Source organism: Populus euphratica, unplaced genomic scaffold (assembly GCF_000495115.2).
Source record: "Populus euphratica unplaced genomic scaffold, PopEup_1.0 scaffold154.1, whole genome shotgun sequence".
In the NCBI taxonomy this organism is placed as follows: domain Eukaryota; kingdom Viridiplantae; phylum Streptophyta; class Magnoliopsida; order Malpighiales; family Salicaceae; genus Populus; species Populus euphratica.
Window position 1 is genome coordinate 43,898 of NW_011500042.1, and position 17,785 is coordinate 61,682.

The 17,785-nt window shown below is 31.9% G+C and overlaps 1 protein-coding gene and 3 long non-coding RNA genes across 5 annotated transcripts in view; 3 read left to right on the forward strand and 1 right to left on the reverse strand.

The window, feature by feature from the left end:
* LOC105107271 (uncharacterized) overlaps window positions 1-5,670 on the forward strand; it is a 16,451-nt gene extending 10,781 nt beyond the window's left edge. Inside the window, exons 2-3 of the long non-coding RNA XR_838842.1 lie at window positions 2,593-2,595; window positions 5,661-5,670. This is a non-coding gene — a long non-coding RNA (uncharacterized LOC105107271). The remainder of the gene's footprint in view (window positions 1-2,592; window positions 2,596-5,660) is intronic.
* Window positions 5,671-9,115: 3,445 nt separating this feature from the next.
* LOC105107274 (V-type proton ATPase subunit E-like) lies at window positions 9,116-15,842 on the forward strand. Of its 2 annotated transcripts, XM_011001146.1 has the most exons (6): window positions 9,116-9,343; window positions 9,431-9,531; window positions 9,951-10,107; window positions 10,656-10,852; window positions 11,198-11,297; window positions 15,560-15,842. In XM_011001146.1, exons 1-6 carry the CDS (start codon window positions 9,242-9,244, stop codon window positions 15,590-15,592), a joined length of 690 nt encoding a protein of 229 aa, XP_010999448.1. In that variant the 5' UTR covers window positions 9,116-9,241; the 3' UTR covers window positions 15,593-15,842. The 2 variants fall into 2 exon arrangements, with proteins under 2 accessions (XP_010999448.1, XP_010999449.1); XM_011001147.1 differs by lacking the exon at window positions 9,116-9,343 and having other exon boundaries at window positions 9,448-9,531; window positions 9,867-10,107.
* LOC105107273 (uncharacterized) lies at window positions 12,418-15,550 on the reverse strand. Its single transcript, XR_838844.1, has 3 exons — window positions 14,974-15,550; window positions 12,941-12,948; window positions 12,418-12,458 (listed from the first exon to the last, which is right to left on the reverse strand). It is a non-coding gene; the product is annotated as an uncharacterized LOC105107273 (long non-coding RNA).
* Window positions 12,447-13,128, forward strand: LOC105107272 (uncharacterized). The gene is made up of 2 exons (XR_838843.1): window positions 12,447-12,866; window positions 12,997-13,128. It is a non-coding gene; the product is annotated as an uncharacterized LOC105107272 (long non-coding RNA).
* Window positions 15,843-17,785: the final 1,943 nt, after the last annotated feature.

The following is a 17,785-nucleotide window of genomic DNA, read 5'->3' on the forward strand; positions in this document are numbered from 1 at the left end:
AAAAAAATAATAAAATACAAAAAAAATCAAAAAAATATTATCAAAAAATATAAACAGTGAAAAATGATGTCAGCACGCCTTAAAAATAATTAAAAATTGGTTGAGGAAGTTAAAAAATACAAAGATTAAAATTTGACAATATTTTATTGACTGATGATAGCTCTGTTGACAAAGAAAATTCAATTTGAATAAGAAAAGTCTAAAATCAAATGTTTATGGACTCAATTAAATTTTCTTGAGGTTTAATTAAATTTATGGAGAGTTTGATTGTAAGAAAAATTGATTTTGGAGTCAATTTAGGCTTTAATTGGAAGAAATTAAAGTTCTGGGGTCAAATTATAATTTTTAAAAGTTAATTTGGTCACATCAGGGGCTTAATTGCATAAATATTAAAGTTTGATGGCCAATTAGGAACTTAATTGAAGAAATTTGAAACCAAGGATCAAAATGAAAAAAGTGTGTAAGTAGAAGGGCTTGAATTAAAAACGGTTAGGAGCCCAATTGAAGAAATTAGAAGTTTATTACTCAATTAAAGGTCAAATTACACAATATCAAGATCAAGGATCAAAATGACAAGGATCAAAACAGTGTTGTTTTGAACAACACCTATATCTTCTTCTTACCCTGGATGCGCGAAGCAGGGGAAGAAGAAGATTTTTCTTCCTTTCTCTGTCATAGCTATCAATGTCAAAAAGATGTCGACTCCTTTCAAAAAAACACTGACTTGCCACCCTTTCCACGTGTTGAAAAAGCAGTGGAGGAGTGGCAGTATAGTGGCCACCTTAGCCATGTTTCTCTCCCTTGTTTTTGCCTATAAAAACAGGGGAAGGGGACTGAAAAACCGAGAGGACAACAAAGGGAGAGAGAAAAAAAGGAGGAGAGGGAGACCAAAATTGAAAACAAAGAGAGAGATAGAGTGAAAAAAAAATAGAACAAAAGAGAGAAGACAAGAGAAGAGAGGGAGTTGAACCGAAGAGGAAGAAAGAAAAAAAAAACAGAGCAGGGAGAGGAAGAAGGAGAAGCATCACTGGCCACCGCGCCTCCACCACTCAGGTAAGCCCTCCGCCCTTCATTTTTCCTTCACTTCTTCCTCCGCCATGCAAGACATGCACAGTACACATCTACAGGCGGGGAAAAGCTGGTTATTGTGCTTATACATAGTAACCAGCTACTGTGGGTTGGGCTGATCCAAATCCATGCAATTGAGCCAGATTCAGCCTGACCCATGTATTTGGGCCTGGCCCGACCCTTTTTAAAAAATAATAATTAAAATGATTGTTTTAGAATGTTTACAATTTTAATGCATATTTTTTATGTAATTTTGATTAATGTTAGGTATTATTTTTATGTCATAAAAATATAAATTCAGTATTAAAATACCTGGTTTTTGTCAAAACTTTCTAAAACACAAAAAAATTGGGGAAAAAATTATTTTTGTGCATACGGCCAAGTGTCTTAAAGCTAAAAACAAATCATATTATATTTCTCATACACTGAAAATAATATTTTAGCATGCATTTTTTGCTTTAATAACCAATTTATTAAAGTTAAGAGATCATTGGCCAAAATTTTAAAAACAATAAAAAATTTATTTTATTTTGTTTTAGTATCATGGATTATGAATTTATACGTAAAATGTATTCCTGATATTTAAAATGTAGTTGTTTTTATTAATGATACAAAACAATTAGGTTTTTACCTGATAAGATGAAGATCTCCTTATAAAGGGAGACTTTTCTTACCATTAGATAGACCAACAATAAAAAATCATAACATGACTTTAGGTATGAACAAACAAAACAATGCAATTTACCTTAGGTAGGGCATATTTAGGGTGCTAATACCTTCCCTTTACACGACCAGTCTCCGTACTCAATCTCTAAGACCAGTTAGGGTTCCTAATGACCAGAATACTAGGTGGCGACTCTCATTCAATTTTTTCATTGATAAGAAACACAAGAATTCATTATCTCTCCATATTTGCCAGAGATATCACATTCTTATCTTTTCCTGGATGGTGGGCAATCGTCGCGATGCTACATAAGTGCGACAATTCTCATTAATTATCATAATCTTTTATTATTTTATTATTTCTAAGTTTGTGAAAAGTTTGATATTGGTCTTCAAACTTGTCAAGATATTAATTCCTAAAATAAATTTTTCATTGATAAGAGACCAGAACACTAGGTGTTCCTAGTGACCAAAGATAAGAGACACAAGAATTCATTATCTCTCCATATTTGCCAGAGATATCACATTCTTATCTTTTCCTGGATGGTGGGCAATCGTCGTGACGTTGCATAAGTGCGACCATTCTCATTAATTATCATAAATTTTTATTATTTTATTATTTTATTATTTCTAAGTTTGTGAATATTGGTCTTCAGACTTGTCAATATGTTAATTCCTAAAATAATTTTTTTCATTGATAAGAGACTAGAACATTAGGTGTTTCTAGTGACCAGAACATTAGGTGGCGACTCCCATTCAATTTTTTTTATTGATAAGAGACACAAGAATTCCTTATCTCTCCATATTTTCCAGAGATATCACATTCTTATCTTTTCCTGGATGGTGGGCAATCGTCGCGACGCTGTATAAGTGTTACAATTCTCATTAATTATCATAATTTTTTATTATTTTATTATTTCTAAATTTGTGAAAAATTTGATATTGGTCTTCAGACTTGTCAAGATGTTAATTCCTAAAATAATTTTTTCATTAATAAGAGACCAGAACACTAGGTGACGACTCCCATTCAATTTTTTCCTTGATAAGAGACACAAGAATTCCTTATCTCTCCAATTTGCCAGAGATATCACATTCTTATCTTTTACTGGATGGTGGGCAATTGCCGCGACGCTGCATAAGTGCGACAATTCTCATTAATTATCATAATTTTTTATTATTTTATTATTTCTAAATTTGTGAAAAGTTTAATATTGGTCTTCAGACTTGTCAAGATGTTAATTCCTAAAATAAATTTTCCATTGATAAGAGACTAGAACACTAGGTGTTCCTAGTGACCAGAATATTAGGTGGCGATTCTCATTCAATTTTTTTATTGATAACAGACACAAGAATTTCTTATCTCTCCATATTTGCTAGAGATATCGCATTCTTATCTTTTCCTAAATGGTGGGCAATCGTTGCAACGCTGCATAAATGCGACCATTCTCATTAATTATCATAAATTTTTATTATTTTATTATTTCTAAGTTTGTGAATATTGGTCTTCAGACTTGTCAATATGTTAATTCCTAAAATAATTTTTTTCATTGATAAGAGACTAGAACATTAGGTGTTTCTAGTGACCAGAACATTAGGTGGCGACTCCCATTCAATTTTTTTTATTGATAAGAGACACAAGAATTCATTATCTCTCCAATTTGCCAGAGATATCACATTCTTATCTTTTCCTGGGTGGTGGGCAATCGTCGTGACGTTGCATAAGTGCGACCATTCTCATTAATTATCATAAATTTTTATTATTTTATTATTTCTAAGTTTGTGAAAAGTTTGATATTGGTCTTCAAACTTGTCAAGATATTAATTCCTAAAATAAATTTTTCATTAATAAGAGACCAGAACACTAGGTGTTCTTAATGACCAGAACACTAGGTGACGACTCCCATTCAATTTTTTCCTTGATAAGAGACACAAGAATTCATTATCTCTCCAATTTGCCAGAGATATCACATTCTTTTCTTTTACTGGATGGTGGGCAATTGCCGCGACGCTGCATAAGTGCGACAATTCTCATTAATTATCATAATTTTTTATTATTTTATTATTTCTAAATTTGTGAAAAATTTGATATTGGTCTTCAGACTTGTCAAGATGTTAATTCCTAAAATAATTTTTTCATTAATAAGAGACCAGAACACTAGGTGACGACTCCCATTCAATTTTTTCCTTGATAAGAGACACAAGAATTCATTATCTCTCCAATTTGCCAGAGATATCACATTCTTTTCTTTTACTGGATGGTGGGCAATTGCCGCGACGCTGCATAAGTGCGACAATTCTCATTAATTATCATAATTTTTTATTATTTTATTATTTCTAAATTTGTGAAAAATTTGATATTGGTCTTCAGACTTGTCAAGATGTTAATTCCTAAAATAATTTTCCATCAAAATTGCTAAAAAGTAAGACATTTGATTTTAAACTTTTGAACATAGATCCCTTTAAAAGGAGACGTCTTTTTTATTGATAACAGACACAAGAATTTCTTATCTCTCCATATTTGCTAGAGATATCGCATTCTTATCTTTTCCTAAATGGTGGGCAATCGTTGCAACGCTGCATAAATGCGACCATTCTCATTAATTATCATAAATTTTTATTATTTTATTATTTTATTATTTTATTATTTCTAAGTTTGTGAAAAGTTTGATATTGGTCTTCAGACTTGTCAATATGTTAATTAATTCCTAAAATAATTTTTTTCATTGATAAGAGACTAGAACATTAGGTGTTTCTAGTGACCAGAACATTAGGTGGCGACTCCCATTCAATTTTTTTTATTGATAAGAGACACAAGAATTCCTTATCTCTCCATATTTGCTAGAGATATACAATATTTTTATTTTTCATGGATAGTGAATGATCATCGCAACGCCGCACACGTGCGACAGAATATTAACTCCACTAGGAACCTTGTGGACTAAGCTTCATTTTGTTTGTTTATTATGTTTTATTGTTTGGTTTGTATGGATACATTTATTCATACATTATATTTGTTCATGCAATCAAAATTGCTAAAAAGTAAGACATTTGATTTTAAACTTTTGAACATAAATCCCTTTAAAAGGAGACGTCTCAACTAAGCCAGCTGTGAAGATGGATATTGAACCCATATAAATGATAAAATTTTAATTGGATTTTGGCTCATTCACTCTCGTGAATTGCCAAACAATCTTGAAAGTTGTCATTATTATAATTATTTTTTTCCATTTTTTATTCTTTTTTAATGAGAATGTCACCATCAACAATAATAATAAAAAATTGGACTTTCATAAAAATGTAAAAATAACATGCACAAAATTTAAACAAATAAATAACAATAAAGTATTTATCCGAGTTCGAAATCAAATGAAAAAACACAAAAAAAACATATTAAAAAATACTACTGGACACCACATGGCGCACTTACTAGCTATTTAACCAATCTTAGGATTGCAAGGAGCGGATTAATTTGACCACATCAAGACACCAGCTCGTTTTCTTCTCCGGCTCTCAATATTTATTTATTTATTTTGTCTCTCAGTGTTTCTTCTCTGTTCTGCTCGGTTATCATCGAGCTAGTTTGCATCTCATTTCTAGTTATTTTTTAAATTTTATTTTTTAAAATAATAATAAATTTTTAAAAATAAAATAAAAACGGGTGGTTTTTAAAGAAAATTTTACAACAAAATATATAAAACTAAGCTATAATTTTAAAGAAAATTTAGGACTTAATTGTACCTTATTATGCTAAAAAATAAAAAAATAAAAATTCAAAATCAAATTAAATAATTATTGAATAAATTTGACTAAAAATTAAATTTAAGAACATTATTAAATTTTTAATTGGTCAATTTGATTTAATCATAGGTCAAAATAAATTTTAATTATATTTAAGAGTGAATTTGGATTCAAATAAAGAATTTAATTAGGTACAAGGACTTAAGTATATTTTAAATAAGTTAAATAAATTTTATTAAAGGTTTAATTTATAAAAAATTAAGTTTAAAATTCTAATTTAAACTTAATTAAAAAATTTAATTAAATTTTTATTAGATGAATTAATTAAAACTAATAATAAAATCATAAAAAAATATGAGTTAGTGCCTGGGAGTTGAGCCTTTGTTGGTAAAAGTGGCAGGCAAGTAGGCTAAAAAAAATAGATAGCTGCGAGAAAGATAAAGGAAATAAACGAGTAAATAAATAAAAAGAGAGGAGATCGAAGAAAGGAGAGACAGGGAGGAGGAGGAGGAGAGGAACATGAAAGAGGGCGGAGAAAGAAAGAAAGAAGAATGGGAGCGACCCAACTGGGCTGTTAAGGTGACAGCCTAGACTGGGCTGCCAGGAGCCTTTTTCTACCTAGCTAGGCCCATTCTTGGCTGTTGCAGATAACCCCAGTCTGGGCCGAAAAGGCTCTACCAAGGGCTGCTGCATGCTAGCCCGACTTATATACATTATTATCAATTAACATCATAGTGGATCTCCAAGACCTAAATTTTAAATCGTTCAGGTTAATTTTTTAAAAAAAAATTAAATAATATTATTTTAATAAAAAAATAATAAATTATAATTAAATTTTTTATCATATTTTACTAGATTATCAGACCGAAACTAACAATCCAGCTTTATGTAAATAGGTCCAAAATCAATCCATAAGATATAGCTAGATTTTAAAACTATAATTAACACAAACACAATAATATAATGAAAAACTTATTCATTTGCATACAATCAAATTTTAATCACCCCGTGCATCGCAACACATCTCAAAATAATATAAGTAGAAGAAGTCACAAAGTTAGAGAAAAAAAAATAAAAAAATAATCACCCCAGTCGACTGGGCTCTCTTTGCAAGGGTCTTTGATATTTTTATATTTTAATATAAATTCATTTAAATTAAATGATTTAAAATATATTCAGAAAATCATTTTTCTTTAATTTTGTTTGTTGTCTTTTCTCTGCATATCTTTGAAAAGAGATACAAAAAGTTACGTGTGACAATGCGCAATTTGTGTGCTATTCTTATATTCTCACAATGAAACATTGGCATTTTTTTAACTTGAAGATGTATTTTTATTTTAAATTATCTATATTTTTTATATTTATTCTAATTGCTTTTAGTTTTATCAAATTATAAAAAAAAAGGAATTTTACAATTAAAATCATTTTTTAATTGAGTTTAAATTATTAACTTCTAAAAAAAACCTCTTATATTATTGTATAATTAAAAAATAAAAAAAACACTCGTTGTCACGAGATCTAATATTTTAATATGTAAATTCCTTTTACCTTCCAGACTTAATTTTTAATTATAATTAAAGCTTTTAAAATATTTGTTCGCATATATAAACCTTGTTTTATTTTATTAAATACAAGGAGTGGCTTTTCAAATCAAAATTAAGATTTTTCTTTATCCTAGAAAACTTGCTCTTAACACCTGCACATTCTTTAAATGAGTGAAGTGTGTGTTCCTATAAGGCTTGCCTTTAGCCTATACACCGACATGGGATTTCCTCTCGTTAAACTAACAAAATACTAAAAAATATGATTAAATCATTATATTCATATCTATAAAATAGTATTTATTATAATAGCATTTTGTATTTCGTAGGGGTTTTTTTGCAATTTCTCAACAACTTCTTTTTTTTTAATTTTATTCTTTAATATTAATTGTATTTTAAAAATTATGCTTTATAATGTTTTTTATTTATTTTTTATTGGATTATATTACAATCTCATAAATTTAGATTTTTTCTTTTCTATTTCAACGTCAACATTAGATACATTGGAAGTGAGTTTTATCATTATAAGAACTAGGGTTGTCGAGGAATGCGGCAGCACAGATTAGTTTGATAAGTTGACTCGAGTTGACTCAATTTATTTTTTTTAGATCCTTTGGCAATTGAATTGTTTTTTTATTTTACCCTCCAACAACTCAAATTTATTTTTTATAATTATTTTTTTCATCACTTTCACCATTTAATATTAGGTTGTTTGGGAATTGAGCTTCTTAATTTTTTTTAATTTACTTTATATAAGATTATTCTAATTTTATGTTTTTTTTTCAATTTTAACTTTCAATGGCGGATGTGTTGGAAATAGAGCTTTATATTATTTATTTATTTTTTATGAAGTTATCATATTCTCATAATACAAGTCACAAGCTTAACAAGTTAATTTGACTTTTATTGTTTTTTTAATTTCATTATTCGACATTAAATTAATTAGAAATTAAGTTTTGTAAAATTTTTTTATTAAACTTTTCTTGATTTCATGACTAGGGTTGACTTAGGTAGTTTTTATTATCTATTTTTTAATTTGATATATTTTTTTAATTTTATTATTGAATATTAGGTTAATTAAAAATTTATTTTTAAAATTTATTTCAATTTGCTTTCTATAAGATTATTAGAGTTTCATGATCTAGGTCACATATTTAATGGGTTAATCCAAATTAATCTAATATATCGTTGGTTCAATATTAAAAAAATATTATCTAATATATTACTATATCAATATTTTTTTTAAAATATTATATAATATGTATTATATTTTAAATTTATGAATTTTTTTATTAGGAAACACTTTAGTAAAACTTGAATATTTATTTATATTAAAAAATGATTTGACTTGTAGCTCGATACGAGTTAATAACTTAGTTTTATTAAACAAGATGAATATTGACTTAATAAAATTTGGTTAATATAACAAGTCAATTAATTATAATTAACTTAATTAGAATTGAATGAGATTTATTTTGATTTTTTTTTAAATAATAACATTTTAATTTGAAATAATATTACAACAAAGCCATTTTTAAATTTATCCACCCAACCTTTATTAGTGCTTGAACTTAGCTAATTTAATAACTTTGTACTATATACTCTTGTTACCTTCCACACAGAGAAAATTTGTAAACATAAATAAATAAATAATAAATTGGAAAAAAAAATAAAAAATACTAGGGGACTGCTTCGTGAAAACGTGAATAATCACTACAGGCCGGTACGAGTTAATAACCTAGTTTTATTAAACAAGATAGTATTGACTTAATAAAATTTGGTTAACATAACAAGTTAATTAATTATAATTGAATGAAATTTATTTTGATTTATTTTTTATTTTTTAAAATAATAACATTTTAATTTGAAATAATATTACAACAAAGCCATTTTTAAATTTATCCACCCAACCTTTATTAGTGCTTGAACTTAGCTAATTTAATAACTTTGTACTATATACTCTTGTTACCTTCCACACAGAGAAAATTTGTAAACATAAATAAATAAATAATAAATTGGAAAAAAAAATAAAAAATACTAGGGGACTGCTTCGTGAAAACGTGAATAATCACCGACCAGCCTAACGTGGTGTCTAGGAGTGCAAGTGTATCCTCCGTTATATATATAAAGACAGATACATCTTCTTCTGGTAGAAATTATTGAATCGCAAATCTGTCCAAACCTTTTGGATCTTCTCTTCTCGTGTGATTTTTCCACCAAAATCATCCGAAATGAACGACGCAGATGTCTCCAAGCAGATCCAGCAGATGGTCCAATTCATCCGCCAAGAAGCAGAGGAAAAGGCCAACGAGATCTTAGTTTCTGCTGAAGAAGTAATTCTTCCCTCTTTGCTTGTTTTTTGCTGAATTGCTTGATGGGTTTTTCCGTTTTGATCTTATTGAGAAAATGTTTTCTTCAAGGAATTCAATATTGAGAAGTTACAACTGGTTGAGGCTGAGAAGAAGAAGATCAGGCAAGAGTATGAGCGTAAAGAGAAGCAAGTTCAAGTTCGTAAGAAGATGTAATTCTCTCCGATTTTTTATTAGTTAAATTTTTGGTAATTATGCTGTTTATTTATTGGTGGGGCTGTGTTGTGCTGTTAAATTTGATTGCTTTTAGTTGTTATCTTGTTAACAGTTAAGTGAAGTGATGCTAATCATGGAATTTGTTAGTGTTAAAATTGAATTTTATCATTTTTGTTTTGTTATGTTTCTAGCACTTTATTTATTTATGAAGGGAAATTATAAAAATATGGCCCGGTTTGAAACTGTGTAGGATAGGATAGTTTACTAGTTTGATTTTATTGAAAGGAGATCAGGATTCGATTTTGAAATAATTTTACGCTGATTTGTGTAGGTAGACAATGGGATTATTTTACTCAGTTCTGATCAGGAGTGGTGGTGATGAAGTGACGTTTGTTTTATTGGTTTTGATGGGCAGTGAGTATTCGATGCAGCTTAATGCTTCTCGGATCAAAGTGCTTCAAGCTCAAGATGATGTAGTTAATTCCATGAAAGATGTAGCGGGAAAGGATCTTCTGAATGTCAGCCAACATCACCATCGGTACAAGCATCTTCTCAAAGATCTCATTGTTCAGGTCATTATTGAATAACCAGCATGCCCATTTGGTTTTCAGTTGCTTTTAAATTGAAGAAAATTGTGGAATTGCTTTGCCACGTGTAGTTCATGAAGTTTTGGTTGATGGGGCTTTTTCGCTTGTGTTCCTCTGTATCTGTATAAACTCTTGATACATGCACATGATGCCTACATTTCAGTTGTTAGATACACGCACTTGATGTTCCGTACTGAGCATTTTTGTTTTTTTTGATAAAATGAAGTGAATTTTAATCTACTAACACTCCGCTACTGAGCATTTTTGTTTTGAAGTGAATTTTAATCTACTAACACTCCGATGATGGCTTGAGCTTTGAGGGAATCATCTGATGAGACTTTTTAACTTGCAGATACATTTTAGAGGATGATTAGTTGTTTGTAAATTAGATGAAGAAATGAAAAATTATATTACCAGGGAATGCTCAGAAAAGACCATTATGATTTCATATTTAACAGGAATGCAGTGTTATATACATGAATAAAGTATTGTGCTCATAATCTGGATTTTCTTTCTTCATTTTTTTTTCCCAGAGTTTACTCAGATTGAAGGAGCCTGCTGTCTTGCTACGTTGCCGGAAAGATGACCATCATTTGGTGGAGTCTGTCCTGCATTCAGCAAAGGAAGAATATGCTGAGAAAGCAAATGTTTACCCCCCAGAAATCATTGTAGACCACGATGTCTATCTTCCACCTGCTCCTAGCCACCATAATTCTCATGGTCCTTTCTGGTAAATTGTTCATGAAAATCCAAGAAACTAACCTGAGTGCATATACTTATTCATTCATCAATAGCTGTTTGTGTGGGGCTTCTATGGGTCTTATCAAGTTTGTGTTGTAGTTTGTTCTTAATTGTGGTCGCCATAGTAAATTTATACCTGCTCTTGATTTCCAAAATTTCCTAGTTGCATAATTCACGTTGCTAATTGTATCATATAACTTAGGGTTTCCAAATTGCATAATATGTAACCAATGAGTGTAAGGTTTCATATGACTATCTTAAAAAGTCACTCTTTGGTATCTAAGATACTGGAGATAGAAAAACAAAGTTGACTTTGGTATATTTTGTTGTGAAGCTCTGGAGGTGTGGTGTTGGCATCTCGAGATGGGAAGATTGTGTTCGAAAATTCTCTTGATGCACGGTTGGATGTTGTATTTCGTAAAAAACTTCCCGAGGTATGTTCAATAAATTATTGTTATTGATATTACTATTTTTTTCCTTGACCTCTCCATACACTCTAATTCCTTAATAGGATACTCATATCAATAGAATGAATGAAAGATAATTGAACTTGTTCTTAGAAAAGGAACAATCATGAATGATTATGAAGTGCCTAATTATTATTATTTTGAAAAGAAAAAGGTTGTGAGGTAGCCTACAAAAAGTGGAACAACATTATAGATTTTTTAGGACTATTTATTTTAGAACGAAACACAGGTCTAATTTTAATATTTTTAGTTTCCCTATGTTGCCTATTTTCAATAGGACTTCTAATTTTATTACACCCTCCGTGGACATCAACTTTAAGGTATTATTATTGAATAAAAAAATATGATTTTTCTCCAAAATTGACTGTGTTTGTGTTGTTTGGTGATCTTGTTAGTGGTTCTACATCTTCTAAGTCACCACTACACTCAATAATCATTAAGAGTAAGAATAATCATGTTAGTTCGTAGATTTGTGTTAACTCATTCTAAATGAGTGTTTCTTCTTATTATTGTTTTAGCACATTAAAATTTATAACTAATCTTCAAAAAGACATTTAGTCCCAACTTGAATAAATTTTAGTTTTTGCTGAAACACATGGGATAATGTAAAAAGGATGGGGGCTTTTTGATGTAGTTAAGCGTGTTATAATGGGTGATTCTAAGTAGTCAGGTACGGGTTTGCCACAACTAGATAATGATCTGTCTCAGACATATTACATAGATGGCCTGACAAATACATTTATAAACTAGTGAAATAGGTCCAGGTCCAAGATGAGATCTGCTCATGCCAGACCAAAAATAATAGCTCAAAAAATGCCATAACTTTTGATTTGATTGTTGGAATCGTTGCTTTGGTCATCAAATCTTTAGATTTTACAAATCTCACCTTAGGGCCCTAGTTTTTATAGTTTCTGTGATTTTCCTTATTATTTTTGGATTTCATGCTTCTTTCCTTTATAATTTTGTTTTTTATTTTGTTTCCTGGTTGAGGTAGGGTTTTTGACCTATTTAAGGCTTCGTCAACCTCCTAAAGAGAGGGGTTTAAGGATTGATATTATAGAAAAAATAAAACCTCTGAACTTGGAGCTCACATCTACAGCCCATTTCGCTCATTAAAATTCTCGTGTTCTTTTTTTGTTTGTCATTATCTTTAGCTTTTGCTTGTATCAATTGGTATCAAAGCCCAATGATCCTAGGTTTATTTATTGTTGTGTGCTGCAATCTCATGGAAGAGAATTTATTTGTTGTTGTGTGTGCTAACAAACCATGTTGGGAAAAGATTGTGGAGCAGAGTGTGGCCAAGAAGGGGATGGGGAGCTCCCCCATTGATAGAGGAACATCCAGAAGCTCGCTATCAAAGACATGTAAAGACAGATCACATAATTAACCTGTTGGCTAGAGGAGAGAGACTTGCGAGACCAGGGATAATGTGACCTGGGCTAAGAGAGTGATCATGGGTCCTTGGTTGGTATTGCAAATTACTAGTGTTAGTCTTTGAGAAACTATTTAAAATAAATTGTGATGCTTTTGGAGTAGGCATTAGGGAAGCTCTTAGCCGAGGTGGGCACCCCATCACCTTTTTCAGTGAGAAACTGTCCAACTCAAAGTACTATTCCACCTATGATATGGAGTTTTACACTATTGTTTTGACTTTAAAGCATTAGAGGCATTACCTTTTGCTAAAGGAGTTTATTTTAGTTACTGACCATGAAGCTCTGAAGTATATAAATGGGTAGCATAAGCTAAGTCGTCGACATGCGAAATGGGTGTTGATTTTGCAAGAGTTCACTTTTTCATTGAGGCACCAATCAAGCAATTTAAATAAGGTAGATGATGCTCTCAGTCGATGTGTGACTTTACCCATGTGCTAGGATTTGATACTTTTTATGATGTGTGACTTTACCCATGTGCTCGGATTTGATACTTTTTAAGCTGTATTCGGGGGATGCCTCATTTAGTCAGATTTATGTTGAGTTAACGAAGAGAGGTAAACAAGATAACTGTGTTTTTAAACGGTTATCTTTTTCATTGTTAGCAGGTTTGTGTTCTAGTTTGGTTTTTGCTAGAGCATATTATTCGTGAACAGCATTGTGAGGGGTATTTTGAATGGGATAGGACACTGACTCTAGTATCATTAGTGGCCTAAGTTACCAAGACAGGTTTCTAACTTTATCACGAGGTGTGTTGTTTGTCAAAGGTCCAAAGGGGCCTTATTGAATGTTGGGTTGTACACCCCGTTACTAGTTCCTGATGCTCCATGGCTAGATGTAAGCATGGATTTTGTATTAGGCTTAACTTTTACACAACGGGTTATGGATTCTATTTTTGTTGTTGACAGGTTCTCGAAAATTCTTATTTTATAGCTTACCGAAAGACCATGGATGCATCTTGGGTAGCCTAACTTTACTTCAATCAGGTGGTTTGTTTTTATGGCATTCCTAGGTTCATCACTTTAGATAGGAATGTCAAGTTCATGAGTAATTTTTGCAAGGGTTTGTGGGGAAGGATGAGAACTCAACTGAACTTTGGCAATGCTTATTACCCTTAGACAGATGGGTAGACAGAGGTAGTTAATAGTAGTCTCGGTAACTTACTACGAAGCTTGGTTGGAGATAAGCTAAAACAGTGAGATAAGACATTGTCATATGTGAAGTTTGCTTATAATAGATCTCGGAATCGGACCACCTAACTAAGTCCCTTTAAGATTGTCTATAGGTAGAATCCTTTCGGAGTACTGGAGTTAATTCACATACCTCGCATCACATACCTCGCATCGGACACATGAACATCCAATTTACTGACATGTTACTTGGCATTCATAAGTAGGTAAAGCAGACAATTAGTGACAACAATGTTATGTATAAGGCCCTAGGTGATACTCATCATAAGAGAGTGGTGTTTGAAGTTGGTGATTTGGTATGGGCAATCCTTACACGAGACAGGTTTCAGTGCGAGTATAACAAGCCTAAGGAAAGGAAGATAGGTCATTATGAGGTGTTGTAAACGATAAATGATAATGCCTACATGATTCGTCTCCCTCATCATCTGAAAACTTCTGATGTCTTCAATGTCCAGCACTTAACTTCTTATTCGAAGGAGAAACAAAACTTGAGGATGAATTCCCTTCAACCTAGGGAGAATAATGTAGTTGGACCTGCGATAACGGATGATTCTAAACAGTTAAGTGTAGATCTATCATAGCTAAATGAGGATCTACCCTAGATAAATTACACGGATGACTTAACAAATATATTTATGGATTAATGAGATAGATCTAAGCGCAAGAGGAGGTCTGGTTCTATCAAATCAGAATAACAGCTCAAAATGACTTTAAGTTTTGATTTTATTGTTGAATCTTTAGATTTTGAAAATATCACCTCAGGGCCTCAGTTTTAGCAGTTTTTGTGATTTCCTTGTTATTTTTGGATTTCATGCTTCTGTCCTTTGTAATTGTGGATTTTTCTTTTGTTTTTCAGTTGAGGTAGGGTTTCTAGCCTATTTAAGGCTTTGTAAAACTCTTAAAGATGACTTGAGGATTGTTATTCTAGATAAAATAAAACTTGCGAGCTTGGGATTCACATGTGCAACCCCTTTCGCTCATTAAAATTCCCATTTTTTTTTTTTTCCTTTGTTTAGCTTCCACCTGCATCACTTTTCTTACTTTTTCTTTTTTGGCCATCAATCAATAGTCCTGCAAAGAGGATAAGGACAGTTTGATTGGATCTGAAATGCTAGGAGGTTATTTTTACTGAAGAAAGAATGCAGAAATGATTTTTATATGTAACTTGCAGCATGGGCATCTGCTATTTGACTTTAAACTTCCTTTTCTAATCCTCTAGTATGAGTTCTGTGTAAGAGGTGGAAGTTCCTTTAAAGACGTAATTATTTAGTATAATTTATGGGTCAAAGTTGTTCACTAGTCTGACTAACTTCTTATATGATTTTCCTTTTTTTCTCAACTTTCTTTATCAGTTTTATGCGGGTATCTCTTTAAGAATTAGAGATTCTTTAACAAACCTCCCTCATTCTTATTTCCGTACATGTTAGTGCTACCTTGGAAAGGCCAAATCGAATGGCCTGGCCTGCATCATTGTAACTTGACATCTCAGGAAAGTTTGGTGATTGCGTTTGTTGTCTAGCTACTCATTTTTATAACATGCATGACATTGCAGCTTTGCTAAGCATTGTTGAATTTGTTACCCTAATGCTATCATGGCTTCTTATTGCAGATCCGCAAGCTGCTAGTTGGTCAGATTGTATAATGGAATGGCGTGGCGCATGCATGATGGATGGTTGGTATTGTTGTTTGGTGCCTGGATAATTTATGTCCAATATTTGAAGACCAAGAGATTATCATCAATTCTTTGGTTGTTTATTTTAAATTTCCTGTTTGCGAAATACCTTTATTTCTCAAATTAGTGAAGCTGGTGCCTGTTTTAGTGCTTGTATCCTCCTAGACACCTCAAGGCACTCGTTTTCAACAATAAATAAAATATCAAGTGTTTTGATCAAGTCATACCGTTATAATCCTTCTCCCTCGGTGTGCCAAACCTTCCTGTTCCCTAGTGTAACTTTTACCTGTTGAGCATCTGTTGTGCGGCGGCCCTTCCACTTGATGGAACTAGAGGAGCGCGGCAAGGAAAAAACATGAACCTATCAAGTTCATGCTTGAATCCTATCTGGGTGCCTTTATATGTCTGTTCAATTCTTACGGAGACTTTTGAGATAGGATTTTAGGCGCCCTCTGAGAAGATTTGAATCCTTGCCAACGATTGCCGTTTTCTTTGGCATGAAAAGATTATTGTAATTGTTGCAATGGGGGGTGAGCGAGTTAGGACTAATTCAGATAAGAGGAGTAAAGGCAAATCTTTCGTTGAAAAAAGCTGACAACGATTTTGCACAGTATGAAGTGCTTGTTTCGCATTCCAGTTGTGGGTGTTTCTGAAAACCTTTTATAGAGCAATTTGAACAATGAAATGCCATGGTTGGATTCAGCATTTACACTTGTGTTCTTACCAGTTCATTAAATAGGCTACATTCTTATAAATTCAGCCTATTAAATATTTGTATTTTCAATTTCCATCAATTGGGTATAATTTCTTGATTTATAGTAATTCTGGAACAATTATTTCCGAAACTTCTTGACCAATTTTCAGATTTCATACGAATTCTTCGAAGAAATTGCAAATCAACTTTCTCGATTGAATTATTCCCTGTACAACTCAATCAAGTAGAAATATTAATAGCCTAGATATTAATATTCATCGTCCAACAAAGAAGATCCAGGTATCAACAAACTTGGATGGGAACCATTCTTTTCTAAAATGTATTATCCAAATTTAGTTTTGATACAATAAAAATCTACGATTATTCAGCACAAATACAATTTCAATTCTTTCTATAAATAAACCTCTATGGATTACTAGAACAATAAATTTTCAATCTCCTTCAACAGATGACCATGGTGTCCAACATTTAATTTATTATTTTAAGGTAAGACAAAACCAATCCATAACACTATCCAAAGCTTAGTAAATATTATTTTTGTTGTTGATGAAAATGACCCAGACGATGTTGTCTCCTTGAAAGAAAAACAAAAGGAGCTGGAAGAAGATAAATTCTTATAAAAAAAAACAACTTTTATGTATTACCAAACCGAGCATAAAGACAAGTGCAACCTCTTCATTTAGGTTAATAACTATGATAAAGGTAATAACGACATACGGGAACATGCCAAACATAACATGAAATGGCAGCGCTACACCTTTACGTCGGCTCCATGAATGTGTTCTTCTTATTGTTGTCCCTCTAGAATTGGTTCTGAAGATAGTTCACTCCCTTCTCGTCCAATTGGAAGGCCTTGGCGAGAACATCAGGATTACACCAGGGTGGATCTGATCCAAAGACTGCATTTGCCATTGTAATTCCACCAGGGTTCTGACTGTTTTAACATGCAAAGGCAACTGCGTTGGTTTTCCCACATTGAGTTCAAAGTAAGTGTCGGGTGGGTTTAGGCCGCCATACGGTGCATAATCAATGCGAATAAAGGATATGCCGAGAGTGTTGAGTCCTGGAATTTGATCGACATTGAGTAGATCGAGTGACATTTGATCCAACTGGATTGGAAGTGTTTCGTGGAATGTTGAGTCCAGAAAAGAAGAAATCCTTTTCAGTGACAAGCTTTGGGTCCTTGCAGAATTTCCCATTCACGAACACAGCATGAGGAAGAGATTTCATTAAGAAATCAGTAAAAGAGAATGAAAGTATCAGAACATAAAGGCATATTAAGTATATCCAGGGTGCACGACATTTCCCTCCAGGACTAATATTGCTATAATTCTGGTGTGATTTTTCATGGGACTGTTAAGGAATAAAAGAAACACTGTAAAGGCATAGACAACCATCGGTTTCATTGATGGATACGCAGAAGTCCTGAAGAGGACTAGGGTCAGAGG

Excerpts from the sequence above, each read along its gene's own strand:
- LOC105107274 (XM_011001146.1), top strand. The coding sequence starts at position 9,242 with ATGAACGACGCAGATGTCTCCAAGCAGATCCAGCAGATGGTCCAATTC. Across the intron at positions 10,108-10,655 it reads TCAAAGATCTCATTGTTCAG|AGTTTACTCAGATTGAAGGA; the intron begins GTCATTATTGAA and ends TTTTTTTCCCAG. Across the intron at positions 11,298-15,559 it reads TTCGTAAAAAACTTCCCGAG|ATCCGCAAGCTGCTAGTTGG; the intron begins GTATGTTCAATA and ends TTCTTATTGCAG.